The following is a 16,904-nucleotide window of genomic DNA, read 5'->3' on the forward strand; positions in this document are numbered from 1 at the left end:
CTCCGCCCACATCAGACAGCTTTGTCTCTGAGGATCTTACAATTCCCCCCCTGAAGGTAACTAGTAAATGGGTCCTCTGATCTCCTACCAGTTCATTTCTTTATTCATGGACCTTAGTCAGAGAGTGAGGAAACAACGAGAACTGTCTTTTATAGGAGTGACAGTGATGAGGGGATTATAGGACGAGTGTCAGAAGTATGTAATGTACAACATAGAGTATATAGTGCAGGGGTCAGGAGTATGTAATGTACAACATAGAGTATATAGTGCAGGGTTCAGGAGTCATAATATTTGTGTTCAGTAATCAGTTGCAGAGGTCCCACACCGCTGCCTCCCATCTCCTGAGACTGCACTTAGTGACTTGGGTGTGAGACTATACAGACATATCCCTCCACCCGGCACAGCCAGCAAATAACAGAGCAAGTAACCCCGGGAGAATTCTTCTGTCAGAGATCTTGCTAGACCCGGGCATGGGGCAGAAGAACCAAGTTTCATAGCCCAGGGGTCTAGGCTGAGCAACGTCTATGGTGAACATCAACATTTTACTGCCAGCTGAACCCCAGAATCTCAATAAATCCAGTCTAGAGACATAAATTGTGTCTGCAGCACAGAGAAGGAAGATTATCCGAGAGAAATACAGGAATGCAGGACGGGGAACACAGCTCAGGAAAGTGACCAGGGGATTACAGGCTGATATCACCCAGTCGCCACCCTACTCTGGACCAATCAGTGAGCAGTATGGGTGGAGGAATGTATTTAGTGTTAATGACCCACCTGTGCTGATCTCTGTAGGAGTGTCCTCCTCTATAAATGTCCCCGTTATTCCATCCTCCTCCATAGACTGCTGATCATCCCTCACATACGTCTCTTCTTCTTCTGCTTTAACCTCAAATTCTATATCGATTGGATCTCCACTCTAATCCAAGAGAAGAGAATATTATCTGTAAGATAAGATTTATCATTGTGACATCACATAAGAAATCCATACATCATCTTCAGGAGTCTGTTTTATAATCTCCGTCCCACCAACCTTGTAACATTGAGGGATGGTGCTGTGTGGAATCCCGGGAATACAGAGGACGGGAAAATCTCTCTGGTGGGTTGCTGGTATAAGGTGGCTCCATCATATCATTGCGTCCTTTAGAGAACTTCTCTATAACTCCATACTCCTCATCCTCCTCTTTATACTCTTCTTTAACATCAATCTTATCATCCCCGAGGTTTTCACTCTGAATATATAAGAAAACATTCATTGTAACAAACATGCTTGTGTATAAATTATATCTAGCATTGAATGTTCCTCATCTACCTGATGATGGTGGGGGATGGTGTGACCTTCCTGAGTGGAATCCTGGGAATACAGAGGACGGGGACATCTCTCTGGGGGGTTTCTGTAGCTGGATGACTCCACCATGGTGTCCTGGTACAGATCTTTGTGTATTTCCTCCATCACCCCATCCTCATCATCCTCCTCTTTTATCTCGTCTTTAACCTCAACTTTAGAATCTCTCAGGTTTCCACTCTGAATATATAATAAAAATGACATCAATGGTAACAATGCAGATAATGTACAGATCCTAATGATACTATCAGTGATTGTTCCTCATCTACCTGATGATGGTGAGGGATGGTGTGACCTTCCTGTGTGGAATCCCGGGAATACAGAGGACGGGGACATCTCTCTGGTGGGTTCCCATTACTGGATCCATCTGTAGGAAACACACACACTGACTGAATACATTGTTTCTATGTGTTTATCAGATGATGGGGGATCTAGGTGGACCCTCCGTACTGCTCTCTCCTTTACAATAAAGTCTCCTCTTACCCGGTGATGTGAGGGGCGGCTGATTCTCCATCATATTGCCAGTTCCAGCAATGTCTCTTATCAACTTCCTGCCATATATAACTTCCTCTCCTTACCTGACATCACTTCCTGTCTTCCATAGAGACTTCCTGTCTGGGTAGAAGTGAGATCACCACCTTGTGGAGCTCAGAGGAACTGCAGCCCAGAGAAACGTCTCGTAGTGAGAACACGGCCTTGTGCTGTGTGTGTATGTACTGTATATCCTTATAGAAGGGGTCATCTCCACTCCCACTAAGGGGGACACAAATGTATTTTGTGATATGGAGTTTGCTTAGCTCAGTGGTAGATGCGTTTTAGTGAAATTTGGCTAGGGTCAGTGTCACTACTGGTAGTATGAGGCCATACCTGGACCCTATACAGGGGGTCAGTGTCACTACTGCTAGTATGAGGCCATACCTGGACCCTATAGAGGTTGCACAGGCAGCCCAACTCCTCCAGGATGGCACATCAATACATTCCATTGCCAGAAGGTTTGCTGTGTCTCCCAGCAGTCTCAGGAGCATGAAGGAAATTCCAGGTGACAGGCAGTTACTCTAGGAGTGCTGGACAGGGCCGTAGAAGGTCCTTAACCACTTTACCACCGCAGGATTTTGCTGTCTTACGTCCAGGCCATTTTTTGCGATTCGGCACTGTGCAAATTTAACTGACAATTGCGCAGTCGTGCGACGCCGTACCCAAACGAAATTTACGTCCTTTTTTTCCCACAAACAGAGCTTTCTTTTGGTGGTATTTGATCACCTGTGCGATTTTTACTTTTTGCGCTATAAACAAAAAAATAGCGTTTATTTTGAAAAATAACAATATTTTTTACATTTTTTTTATATGAAATTCCCCCCCCCCCCCCCCCCCAAAAAAAAATGTAAAAATTTAATTTTTTTAAAATTTTTGGCCAATTTGTTTTCTGCTACCTATGTTTGGTAAAAAAAATCACAATAAGCGTATTTTGATTGGTTTGCACAAAAGTTATTGCGTTTACTAACTAAGGGAAAGATTTCTGTCATTTTTGGTGTTTTTTTTTTAAACTAGTAATGGCGGCGATCTGCGATTTTTTTTGCGTGACTGCGACATTGCGGCAGACAGATCGGACCCTTGACTGACATTTTTGACACTTTTGGGGGTACCAGTGACATTACTGCAGTAATCAGTGCTATAAATATGCACTGTTACTGTAAAAATGGCACTGGCAGGGAAGGGGTTAATTTTATTGGAGAGGGAGGGGTTAATGTATGCCTGGTGCTTACTGACGTGTGTGGGGGGAGGGGACTGAGTGACACAGGGACAGATCGCATGTTCAGCTATGCTGAACCATGCTATCTGACCCTGCCTGTCACTTAGGAGAGCCGCCCGCTTTGTTTACACAAGCGTACGGATCTCCAAACTCGATTCCCCGACGATCGGGGAGGAGTCCAGCTACGTAGGTCAACGTCGCTGGACGGGATCGTGCCACATTGCCGCAGTAGTGTAAATGTGGGCGGTCGTAAAGAGGTTAACCCATCAGCAGGACCGGTATCTGCTCCTTTGTGCAAGGAGGAACAGGATGAGCTCTGCCAGAGCCCTACAAAATTACCTCCAGCAGGCCACTGGTGTGAATGTCTCTGACCAAACAATCAGAAACAGACTTCATCAGAGTGACCTGAGGGCCTGACGTCCTCTAGTGGGCCCTGTGCTCACTGCCCGGGACCGTGGAGCTTGATTGACATTTTCCATTGAACACCAGAATTGGCAGGACCACCACTGGCACCCTGTGCTCTTCACAGATGAGAGCAGGTTCACCCTGAGCACATGTGACAGACGTGAAAGGATCTGGAGAAGCCATGGAGAATGTTATGCTGCCTGTAACATCATTCAGCGAGGCCGGTTTGGTGGTGGGTCAGTGATGGTCTGGGGAGGCGTATCCATGGGGGGACACACAGATCTCTACAGGCTAGACAATGGAACACTGACTGCCATTAGGTATCGGGATGAAATCCTTGGACCCATTGTCAGACCCTACGCTGGTGCAGTGGATTCTGGGTTCCTCTTGGTGCACGACAATGCCCGGACTCATATGGCGAGAGTATGCAGCCAGTTCCTGGAGGATGAAGAAATTGATACCATTGAATGGCCCCACACTCACCTGACCTGAATCCAATAGAACACCTCTGGGACATTATGTTTTGGTACATCCACCGCCGCCAGGTTGCATCTCAAACTGTTCAGTCCATACCAGTATAGATCCTAACACATTACCTAGTCCATACCAGTATAGATCCTAACACATTACCCAGTCCATACCAGTATAGATCCTAACACATTACCTAGTCCATACCAGTATAGATCCTAACACATTACCCAGTCCATACCAGTATAGATCCTAACACATTACCCAGTCCATACCAGTATAGATCCTAACACATTACCCAGTCCATACCAGTATAGATCCTAGCACATTACCCAGTCCATACCAGTATAGATCCTAACACATTACCCAGTCCATACCAGTATAGGTCCAAACACGTTACCCAGTCCATACCAGTATAGGTCCAAACACGTTACCCAGTCCATACCAGTATAGATATCCAGCACAAGATTTTCCCCATTGAGATCTGATGTGTTTTCAAAGTGTTCCTTTCATTTTTTTTGAGCCGATAATTTTGTGAGGAGTTTCTACTGATCTAATGGGCATCCCATTACAACCCTATCCCCATCCAAGTTTACTTCCGCTAAATAAAAAAAAAAAACAAGGCTGCAAGGACTGCTTCTTGTCTCAGGAGTGATTGAGAAATTCATGTGCCTGGCTGTGCTGGGTGGGACGGCTCCTGCGGGGGTAGCGCTATATCTGGATAGGGGTTCTCCTCACATCCAGGCCCATCTCACTCTCCCAAAACTTACAGACTCCCTCCAGTCCCCTGGACTCACTAGTTGCTTTCATTTTCTCAGTCTCCCCATATTCACTCAGCTGTCCCACCTTTCCCAGTCCTGTGAGCAAGAATTCCCTCCAACATGGGGTGAATTCTCCTGACTGGAGAACACACCTCTCTACAAAAAAAGTTTGTCTCCAAATGGTAGCCTTGAGTTATGGTCAGGCCTGGCTTATAATGAATCTTCACACCTGTCCTCTCAGCCTTTAGCTGCAGCACCTCGCTGCACCTCGGTCTCTATCGCTCTCCCAGGACTTAGACTCTCTCCAGTCCCATGGACTCACAAGTCGCCTCAGTTATCTTAGTCTCCCCAGATTCGTACAGCTGTCCCAATTCTTCCAGTGCTGTGGGCAACAAATCCCTCCAACATGGGAAGCCTTCTCCCAAGTGGGTCACCTCTCCTGGATGGAGCACACACCTCTCTCCAAATAAATTCTCTATCTCTAAATGGAAGCTGTAATGGATCAACCGGCAACTTCGACTGGGTACCTCTGTTGACGGATGCTCCTAGTGCTTCCCGAGGACTCCAAGCACTCCATTTAGTGTCCTCCACCACTCTCTGCCAATCCCTCCACTGACCTCCATTTAATGTCCTCCACCCCTCTCTGCCAATCCCTCCACTGACCTCCATTTAGTGTCCTCCATCCCTCTCTGCCAATCCCTCCACTGACCTCCATTTAATGTCATCCACCCCTCTCTACCAATCCCTCCACTGGCTTCCATTCAGTGTCCTCCACCCCTCTCTGCCAATCCCTCCACTGACCTCCATTTAGTGTCCTCCACCACTCTCTGCCAATCCCTCCACTGACCTCCATTTAATGTCATCCACCCCTCTCTACCAATCCCTCCACTGGCTTCCATTCAGTGTCCTCCACCCCTCTCTGCCAATCCCTCCACTGACCTCCATTTAGTGTCCTCCACCACTCTCTGCCAATCCCTCCACTGACCTCCATTCAGTGTCCTCCACCCCTCTCTGCCAATCCCTCCACTGACCTCCATTTAGTGTCCTCCACCACTCTCTGCCAATCCCTCCACTGACCTCCATTTAGTGTCCTCCACCACTCTCTGCCAATCCCTCCACTGGCTTCCATTCAGTGTCCTCCACCCCCTCTGCCAATCCCTCCACTGACCTCCATTCAGTGTCCTCCACCCCTCCCTGCCAATCCTTCCACTGGCTTCCATTCAGTGTCCTCCACCCCCTCTGCCAATCCCTCCACTGACCTCCATTTAGTGTCCTCCACCACTCTCTGCCAATCCCTCCACTGACCTCTATTTAGTGTCCTCCACCCCTCTCTGCCAATCCTTCCACTGGCCTCCATTCAGTGTCCTCCACCCATCTCTGCCAATCCCTCCACTGGCTTCCATTCAGCATCCTCCACCCCTCTCTGCCAATCCCTCCGTTGGCTTCCATTCAGTGTCCTCCACCCCCTCTGCCAATCCCTCCACTGACCTCCATTTAGTGTCCTCCACCACTCTCTGCCAATCCCTCCACTGACCTCTATTTAGTGTCCTCCACCCCTCTCTGCCAATCCTTCCACTGGCTTCCATTCAGTGTCCTCCACCCCTCTCTGCCAATCCCTCCACTGGCTTCCATTCAGCATCCTCCACCCCTCTTTGCCAATCCCTCCACTGGCTTCCATTCAGTGTCCTCCACCCCTCTCTGCCAATCCTTCCACTGGCTTCCATTCAGTGACCTCAACCCCTCTCTGTCAGTTCTAACAACAACTTACAAAGCAATTCACAACTAGGGCGTAGCAAAATCACTAGCCTGGTCTCAAAATACCAACCAAGTTGCTCTCTTCGGTCCTCCCAAGACCCTCTGCTCTCTAGCTCCCTTGTCACCTCCTCCCATTCTCACCTCCAGGACTTCTCCTGAGCTTCCCCCAGCCCTTCGAATTCCCTACCACAATCTGTTTAACTATCTCCAAATCTATCGATCTTTAGACGACCCTTCTCTTTAAAGAAGCCTATACTGCCTCTAATACACTGTGTTTTTACTTTCTCCATCAGCCCATCCCTCACAGTTATTACCTTTTTGTATCACATGACCCTCCCTTCTAGATTGTAAGCTCTAATGATGTCTGCTGAAGGAAACTAAGGGGTCTATTTTATTATTAGTTGGACGAATTTCAGAAGCATTTGCCCAGCCATGAAAAATTCTGGCTGTAATTTAATGAACACAGTGATTTCCTATGATCCTCAGCGCCATCTGGTGGCCATAATGTGGTATATTTTCCTAAAATACCTCCATTAGTATAAATAGCGCAACACAACTGTATGACCACTAGATGGACCCAATGATCATAGGAAACTAAGAAAATCAAGAAAAAAAAATATGGTCAAAATTTGTCACAATTGGGTGAATGTGCATTATATTTCTTCAAGGAGAAAAACAACAGATCTGTAAGTGTTTGTGAAATCTTCCTGCACAAAATGCACTCAGCCAATGAAAGGTAAGGACTCCATTTTTATTTTTCGCCTGCTATCAATGACCAACATGGGACAACACTTCATCCATGCCTTTGGTGATCTCTGATCTCCTTATGAAGTGTTTCTTACATGATGAAGATCAGCCATGGAGTATATCTGAGGTGTATATCAAGGTGTGCTTCTTCCACACATGTCCACCAACATTCATATAGAAGACGTTTCCCACACTCAAGGCACTAATACACCTCGAGGGTTGTGTGGGACCCCTGATGTACAGGAAGACAGGACTTCAGTGAGGAACATTTCCCTCACTCAGACCAGGAAAGTTCATTCTCCTCAGTGTCTAATCTCAGATGACTGTAAACAGAGGACTTCTGTGACTGACAATTCCCGTACTCAGAACAGGAAAGTGGCTTCTCCCTCGTGTGCAATTTTTGATGTGTATAAAGATGTGACCTAAGTGAAAAACATTTCCCACACTCCGGACAGGAATACGGCTTCTCCCCTGTGTGAGACCTCTGATGATAATAAAGAATGGACTTGTCTGAAAAACATTTCCCGCACTCAAGACAGGAAAATGGCTTCTCCCCCGTGTGAGATCTCTGATGTGTGACAAGGCTTAATTTATGTACAAAACTTTTCCCGCACTCAGGACAGGAATACGGCTTCTCCCCCGTGTGAGATCTCTGATGTGTGTAAAGATGGGCTATCTGTGAAAAATATTTCCCGCACTTAGAACAGGAATACGGCTTCTCACCTGTGTGCAATCTTTGATGTCTGTAAAGAATGGACGTCTGCGAAAAACATTTCCCGCACTCAGGACAGGAATACGGCTTCTCACCTGTGTGCAATCTTTGATGTATAGAAAGATGGGACTTCATTAAAAAAAGTTTTTTGCACTCAGGGCAAGGATACGGCTTCTTACCTGTGTGAGATCTTTTATGAATATTAAGACGGGATTTAGAATAGATACACTTCCCGCACTCAGCACAGGAATGTGGCTTTTCTCCAGTGTGGGATATTTTATGCACATTAGGTTTGGATTTAGAATAGAAGCATTTCCCGCACTCAGTATAGGGAAACCTCTTATCTGTTGGAAGCACGGCATCCTCCCTCACAGTCTGAGGTTCCTCAGGATAAGAGGAATACGATGGTTCGGCACTGTCCCTCACAGTCTGAGGTTCCTCAGGATAAGAGGAATACGATGGTCCATCTACACTGTGTGGTGCCGGATGGACATTTGAGGTAGCCGGGTTTTCTCCTGGACTATACTGTGTGATGTCCTCATCTTCTACTTTACAGTCTGGAGACAAAGTGAGACAATCCTCTGAGGTTTTCCTCATCTCCCGTCCATCTACTAAAATAGAAATACAAAGATTATTACTAGACATCAGCAGATTGGTTCTACTAACCAACCAAGATGAAGAGTGGACTGATCCTGAAGACCACCATCATTGGGTTACTGACTCCTCCCTCATTATCACTTTCTGTTTAAGGTTTCAAAGTTGGAGGATGTTATCACATTATTATCACCATGTAAAAGTCTGTCCTCCAATCAAATCCTCAGATATAAAATGTCCCTGTGTCCTTACATAATGTAATTATGTAATGTACAGCATAGAGTATATAGTGCAGGGGTCAGGACACATAATATTGGTGTTCAGTAATCAGTTGCAGAGGTCCCACACCGCTGCCTCCCATCTCCTGAGACTGCACTCAGTGACTTGGGTGTGAGACTATACAGACATATCCCTCCACCCGGCACAGCCAGCAAATAACAGAGCAAGTAACCCCGGGAGAATTCTTCTGTCAGAGATCTTGCTAGACCCGGGCATTGGGCAGAAGACCCAAGGTACATACCCCAGGTGTCTAGGCTGAGCAACGTCTATGGTGAACATCAACATTTTACTGCCAGATGAACCCCAGAATCTCCATAAATCCAGTCTAGAGACATAAATTGTGTCTGCAGCACACAGAAGGAAGATTATCCAAGAGAAATACAGGAATACAGGACGGGGACACAGCTCAGGAAAGTGACCAGGAGATTACAGGCTGATATCACCCAGCCCCCCCCCCCCCTACTCTGGACCAATCAGTGAGCAGTATGGGTAGAGGAATGTATTTAGTGGTAATGACTCACCTGTGCTGATCTCTGTAGGAGTGTCCTCCTCTATAAATGTCCCCGTTATTCCATCCTCCTCCATAGACTGCTGATCATCCCTCACATACGTTTCTTCTTCTTCTGCTTTAACCTCAAATTCTATATCGATTGGATCTCCACTCTAAACCAAGAAAATAAGAGAGAGAATATCATCTGTAAGATAAGCTTTATTATTGTGACATCATAGAAGAAATCCACACATCGTCTCCATGAGTCTGTGCTTTATAATCTCCTCTCCACCAACCTTGTAATAGTGAGGGGTGGTGTGACCTTCCTGTGTGAAATCCCAGGAATACAGAGGACGGGGACATCTCTCTGGTGGGTTCCTGGTATTAGGTGGCTCCATCATATCCTTGTGTCCTTTAGAGAACTTCTCTATCACTCCATACTCCTCATCCTCCTCTTTATAATCTTCTTTAACATCAATCTTATCATCTCTGAGGTTTTCACTCTGAATATATAAAAAAACATTCATTGTAACAAACATGCTGTGTATAAATCATAACTACCAATAATTGTCAATCATCTACCTGATGATGGTGGGGGATGGTGTGACCTTCCTGTATGGAATCCCGGGAATACAGAGGACGGGGACATCTCTCTGGTGGGTCTCTGTAGCTGGATGACTCCACCATGGTGTCCTGGTACAGATTGTTCTGTATTTCCTCCATTACCCCATCCTCATCATCCTCCTCTTTTATTTCTTCTTTAACCTCAACTTTAGAATCTCTCAGGTTTCCACTCTGAATATATAATAAAAATGACATCAATGGTAACAATGCAGATAATGTACAGATCCTAATGATACTATCAGTGATTGTTCCTCATCTACCTGATGATGGTGGGGGATGGTGTGACCTTCCTGTGTGGAATCCCGGGAATACAGAGGACGGGGACATCTCTCTGGTGGGTTCCCATTACTGGATCCATCTGTAGGAAACACACACACTGACTGAATACATTGTTTCTATGTGTTTATCAGATGATGGGGGATCTAGGTGGAGCCTCCATACTGCTCTCTCCTTTACAATAAAGTCTCCTCTTACCCGGTGATGTGAGGGGTGGCTGATTCTCCATCATATTGCCATTTCCAGCAATGTCTCCTCTCTACTTCCTCCCTACTCCGCTCTCATCGGTAACTTGCTATTTATACCTGACATCACTTCCTGTCTTCCATAGAGACTTCCTGTCTGGGTAGAAGTGAGATCACCACCTTGTGGAGCTCAGAGGAACTGCAGCCCCGAGAAACATCTTGTAGTGAGAACACGGCCTTGTGCTGTGTGTGTGTATGTACTGTATATCCTTATAGATGGGTCATCTCCACTCCCACCAAGGGGGACACAAAATATATTTTGTGATATGAGGTTTGCTTAGCTCAGTGGTAGATGCATTTCAGTGAACTCCATTACATTTCAAACTGTTTAAAAGGCTTAGAGGACCACTTTTAAATTACCAGAAGTAATGGAAATTCCACATACACCACAGTTGCCCATGCAAAAACAGATAACAGAAAATACTGCGCTACCTGGCTATTTCAGATTGTAGTCCTAGCTCCCAACTCTCTAGTTCTCCTGACTCACTCAGCATTTAGATGAAGCACCTCCCTGCATTGGTCCACTCCCAGCCTCTGGAAAAGGGTTCTCCTGACACCCTAGGCCTCTCTCACTCTCTTGAGATTTACAGATGCCCTCAAGTCCCCTGGACTCTCTGGTTGCCTCCCTTTTCTCAGTCTCCTCATATTCGAAAAACAACTTTCCCAGTCCTGTGGGTAAGGATTATCAACCCTTCCAATAATTTACATACAATTGATGTCAGGCTGACCGGCCTATGGATATTCCAGAAAACTATAGGCCTGTCAGCCTGACATCAATTGTATGTAAATTATTGGAAGGGTTGATAAGGGACTACATCCAAGATTTTGCTAAGGACAACAGTATCACCAGCAATAATCAGCACGGGTTCACAACAGGACGTTCTTGCCAAACCAATCTGCTAACATTTTATGAAGAGGTGAGCTGTGAGTATGGCTAATTTTAAAAGGCTTTTGGACATGCATCTCACAGATCATAACATTCAGGGTTATGGGAAATGAGCAGGCCACTGACACACACACACACACACACACACCTTTACAGGTTGAACTGGATGGACTGATGTCTTTATTCAACCTCATCTACTATTTAACTATGGATTCCCTTCAACATGGGGTGCATTCTCCTGAGTGGGTCACCTCTCCTGGCTGGCGCACACACCTCTCTCAAAACAAAGGCTCTGTCTCCAAATTGGATTTTTAGGTTATGGTCAAGCCTGGCTTATAACAAATCTGCACACTTGTCCACTCACATGATCTGCAAGTCTCCAGCAGGTCTCAGACACAGGACTAAAGGTTTCATCCCACTCAAGACCCTACAAGCTCCAAAACCATCTCTCTGGTTCTCCTGGCTCATTCAGCAGTTCTTCTCCAGCAAACACAGATAACATTATTACCTAGCCACCTGGCTCTCTCAGCTTGTAGTCCTAGCTCTCTGCTCTCTAGCCCTCCTGGCTCACTCAGCCTTTAGCTGCATCATCTCGCTGCATGAGCCCACCCCAGCCTCTGGATAGGGCTTCTCCTGACACCCCCGGCTCTCTCACTCTCCCGTGACTTATAGACTCCCTCCAGTCCCCTGGACTTACTAGTCACCTCAGTAATCTCAGTCTCCCCAGATTCGCACAGCTGTTGCAACAAAGCCCTCCAACATTGGGATGCCTTCTCCCAGGTGGGTCACCTCTCCTGGCTGGTGCAAACACATTTCTCTAACCAAAGGCTCGTAGTACGAGCAGAAGCCTAAGAATGACCTGAGTTCAGTCACGTTGGTGGGCCTGGGCCAAGAAGTGACAGCTTCTAACTTTTTGGGATCAGTTGCCACTCCCTCTTCAGACACAATGTGTCCCAGGTAATTCACTGAGGGCTGGTAGAACTGGCATTTTTCCATAGAGAGCTTCAGACCTTCATCATGAAGTCTCTTCAGGACCTTCTCCAGGCATTCTTCGTGCTCTTCCAACGTTCTTCCAAACACTATGATGTCATCCAGGTAAACTAGTACTTCAAGAAGGTTCATGTCACCCACTGTCTTTTCCATCAACCTCTGGAAAGTTGCTGGGGCCCCAGACAGGCCTTGCGGCATCTGGTTGAATTCAAAGAATCCCACCGGGGTGATAAAAGCGGTCTTCTCTTTGTCTTCGGGGCACATGGGGATCTGATAATACCCACTCTTTAAGTCCAGCACACTGAACCATTTCTCTCCCGCTAGTCTCTGCAGAGCATCCTCTATCCGAGGTGTGGTGTACTGGTCAGGAATGGTCCTCCGGTTCAGGGTCCTGTAATCGATACATAGGCATAGGGACCCTTTCTTCTTCCTGACCACCACTATAGGGGAGGCAAAAGGACTCCTGGACTCCCAGATAATGCCCGTCCTCTTGAGTTCGGCCAGTTGCTCTCTCAAATCTTCCAGATCTCCCAATGGGATTCGCCTAACCCTTTCACGAAACGGCTTGTCTTCCTCCAGTCAAATTCGGTGGGTGGCACTCTTTGCCAACCCCACATCAAATTCACTTTTTGAGAAGGCTGCCCTCCATTTCAGAAGTTGAGTTTTAGCTCTTTCTCTCCATGCAGGGGTAAGAGCCGTATTTTTCAGGCAGAATTCTTCTACAGGGATTTCTGCTGCTGGTCCTTCCGTCAAACCACATGCTGCGACTGGAGTTGTTGGGCTGACCTGTCCTAACAGTAGTCTGGCTGGCACCCTCACTGGCACAGCTGCCGCGTTGGGGACACTGACTGGAACTTTGCCGTGAGTCCTCTTCAATACTCTGGTGGGCAACACTTCAGAGATAAGCTCTAACCCCTTTTTTTCTTCCTGGCTTGTATTTTCAAGGACAATGAAAGGACCTGTTTTTTTCCAGCTTAACTTGACAGAGGCTCTCAGGCAGATTACTTCACCCGGCTGGACTAACCTTTTTTTCCCTATTCAGGAGCCAGATTTTTCCCACTCCCTCTTCAGGAGCCTCTTCCTCTTGTCTAAGGTCTCGGTATGTCTGGGCCAACATTGGATGTATTTTAGTGGGGAGGGTCCCCTTCTGCAGCACAAGCAGTGCAAGTAGCCTCCTCACTAAGTCAGTGTTCGTCCCAATGATGAGGGAATTTTTGTCAGCCCCTGGGGGACGAGGGCACACTATGGCCAAGGTGTCAAAAGTCTCAGCCTCTCCTGCTGTACTTGGGTCGAAAATGAGTCTGACCGGCAGGTAACCATCATATGGGAAGTTCTGAGTGCCAAATCCCCATATCTCTAGTTCCTCCAATTTCTGTAACGGCAGGTGCTTGAGATGTCTGTCATAGAAATCCCGGTAGAGCAAGGTTACTTGGGCTCCAGTGTCCAGCAGGGCTTTCGTATAAATCCCCTCTACTTGGATGGGGACAATTGGGGAGGGTCCCACTAGCTTGGGGGGGAATCCACTGATTGCAGTACCTTTAGCCTGCTTGGTGGCTTGTACCTTCGCCTTTGGTTTTGGGGGTCTCTCACTTTTTGGTCCTGGCTTGTTGGTGACCCCAGCAGCCAGGGGCATATGAGTCGGTGTGGAGTTAGCTATTACAACCGGGTGCCCAGTTGACTCCTTCACTGGGGCCCTCTGAAGTTTCCCCCCAGCTGTTTGGATTTTGTCTCGGTTACTGGGCTTGAGATGTCCTACCCCTCCACATTTGAAGCAGACTCTCTGTGTTTGTTTCATAGGGCGGTTAATGGTAGGAGTCTCCGGAGCCTTGAGTGGCGGGACTTCTTCTGTCTGGGGTTTCACCAGACGAGTCATCAACATGGTCATCATCTCCAGTATTTCTTTCTGGGTCTGGAACAGCTTCTCCAGTCCAGTCTGACTTACGGGTAGGTTGTGAACAGGTGAAAGCCATGATCCCTGTTCAACGCTTGCTGCCAGTACATTCTGTTCCTGAGGGGACACCTATCTGCTGTATTTTAACACTTGTGGTGCTAGAAGCTTGAAGTTTCCTCTGTTTTTGGTCTCTCTCAATCTCCATCTTATCTGCGTCATTCACTTTCCCAATGAGGACCTCATCCGGAGTTGAGGGATCTTCCAAATACTGCTTCAATTGTAGCTTGATATAGTCACTCCTCAATCCCGTAGTCACAGATCTAGGGAATTTCCTCTTAACTAACTCGGCTCCAAAATGCTCTCCGCTTCTTTCTTCCCTTGATGCGAACAGCAGGCGGTCCTGTAGCTCAATGGCCCGAAATAGGAAGTTCTGAGGAGTCTCTCTACTATCCTGTGTCATATTTATCAGACGATGAAACAGCTCAGTGGCATCTTCCTCCTCATATTAGCTTTTCAGTATCCTCTTGAGCTGGTTCAAGGTCAATCCACTCTTCCTCTTCAACATACCCCTGACACTTGAACCTGGGCTGATGGCATGGATTACAGCTTCTCTAATTTCTAATTCCAGATATCCTTTCTGTAGCCCCAATTCTATTTGGTGTAGGACAGTTTGTCCTTCTGCCCCTTCTCTCCTATCTGGCCATCAATGTGGAAATCCCTCCGGATGGTTACTTCCTGCAAGCGGCCCTGGGTGCGTTTCTTCAGCACCTTCCCAGGGTTGGGTGTTATCTGGCTATCTCTCTGGTCCTCCAAACTGACACGTAACCCATTAATACGTTCAGCTATAATACTGGAGGTCTCTTGAAACTTCTCCTGTATGTCACGGTGCTGTCGTTTCAGATCAGCCAGCTGTCGTTCTGCCAGTGATTTAGCAGCAGCCCCTGCTTTCCGGTCTAAAGGTTCTAACTGCTTCTGACTGGGAGAGTGTCCTTCATGCTTGCTGGGATGTGTCAAGTGAAACTCTGTCTTTTCAGACAATTTTACACTGGCACCGTGGAAATTTTCAGGGACATCCCGTCCCCACTCTATCAGTGCATAGGTGCAGTCAGTCCCAGGATCTGGTTTCACTGCGACCACGTAAGCCTTTCTGTCCGGGGACAATGTTTGTACCACCTCTTTAATTTGTTTCTTTCCCCAGTCGCTCCCTGGAAATTCAATGGCCACGCTTGCTTCTGAGCGTGTCCCCTCTGCTTCGCACCACTGGACTACTTTGATGGGGTCCATGGTAGCCTGAATGGGGGCAGGCTTGCTTGTAGAGTGACAGGATCCCGGACGAGCCCCCCACATGTAGCACTGACCCCCGAAAGGGCTGCTGGTTTGATCTGGGCCTGCACTCTACCAATAAACCCCACTAACTTGGCTCAATCCCCTTGGCACAGCTGTGATGCAATGCAATACAATACAATGTAAGATAGTACAAAACACCTGTATTGTCACTCCAGGATAATACAACAGCACAATGGATTTCAATATAAACAATTAGGAAGAAACAGTATACATATATATATGTCTATACCTGGGAGCTCCCCCTACTTTATAAGCTATGTGTGAGATCTTACTTTTTGGAGTACTTAGTCCTGGATCTTCTTTTCTTCGCTAGCTAAAGTGGCTCCTTGTGATTTGTAATCCACAGTTTTGGTGAATTAAATTGAAGTGAAAATGCTTCTGGTGTAGCTGTAACAACTATTTAAACATTTCTTGAGACATCAAGGTAGATAGGCCTCAAACCTTCGCAGTATCAGTTGCTCTGCTCCTTCATGGAACTATAATTTCCAGTGAGGCCTGTATAGGAGTCTAACTCACCCACTGGATAGAGGCTCTGTGTGGTGACTTTTGTCCGGTGACTGAAACTTGCTTCTCCATCAGCTGGACCAATCGCTCCGTTCAGCCCCACTGGGTGGATCCCGTCCTCCGATGCTTGGATGAGTGTCTCTGGGTCTCTGCAATCCGGCCACCGTCTCCCCACAGGTACTCTCAGGCAGGCCACACGATTCCAAGAGAATTAAAATGGCTGCTCAGGCCCCTTTTATCCCCTACCCAGCATGCCCTGCACAAGAAGGTGTTCATGGGTAGGTCACCAAACCTCCCAAAACCAACAATCACTTCCTGTCTATTTCAGGAAAAAAAACATAGCTGCATTACCAGTATTTGGTCACTAGATGGCTCCAACTACTCAAACATAGCAATGTCCATGGACGTTTCATTAAAGTATACAGACACACATGAACAATGTGAAAAAAAATTTGCCCGGCCATGAAAAATTCTGTCCGTAATTTAATGAACGCAGTGATTTCCTATGATCCTCAGCTGCCTCTAGTGGCCATAATGTGGTATTATTTCCTGAAATACTGAACCTCCATTAGTAAAAATAGCGCAACACAGCATTATGATCACTAGATGGAGCCAATGATCATAGAAAATCTTCAAGAAATAAAATACAGCCAAAATTTTTATATATTCGTTTTTATTCATATTTTGTAAAAATAGATCTCTAAATGTTGGAAAATCTTCCTGCACAAAATCTACTCAGCCAATGAAAGGTAAGAACTCAATTTTTATTTTTCTCCCGCTATCAATGGCCAACACGGGACAACACTTCATCCATGTCTTTGGTGATCTCTGATCTCCT

At 46.6% G+C, this 16,904-nt stretch overlaps 3 protein-coding genes across 3 annotated transcripts in view; all 3 read right to left on the reverse strand.

Annotated features, from left to right (window-relative positions):
• LOC309564465 (uncharacterized protein) overlaps nt 1-16,904 on the reverse strand; it is a gene marked incomplete at both ends in the record, with an annotated part of 1,172,539 nt that overhangs the window by 638,786 nt on the left and 516,849 nt on the right.
• The window catches only part of LOC309562957 (uncharacterized protein), a gene marked incomplete at its 5' end in the record, with an annotated part of 162,605 nt that overhangs the window by 129,554 nt on the left and 16,147 nt on the right, over nt 1-16,904 (reverse strand). The window lies entirely within an intron of this gene.
• LOC309564096 (uncharacterized protein) lies at nt 7,353-11,093 on the reverse strand (the record flags this gene model as incomplete). The annotated part of the gene is made up of 3 exons (XM_082268724.1): nt 7,353-8,261; nt 9,738-9,806; nt 11,022-11,093. The coding sequence occupies 3 exons, from the start codon at nt 11,091-11,093 to the stop codon at nt 7,503-7,505; spliced, it is 900 nt and encodes a 299-aa protein (XP_082124850.1). The 3' UTR covers nt 7,353-7,502.

Source organism: Pelophylax lessonae, assembly GCF_965119305.1.
Source record: "Pelophylax lessonae genome assembly, chromosome: 9".
In the NCBI taxonomy this organism is placed as follows: Eukaryota; Metazoa; Chordata; class Amphibia; order Anura; family Ranidae; genus Pelophylax; species Pelophylax lessonae.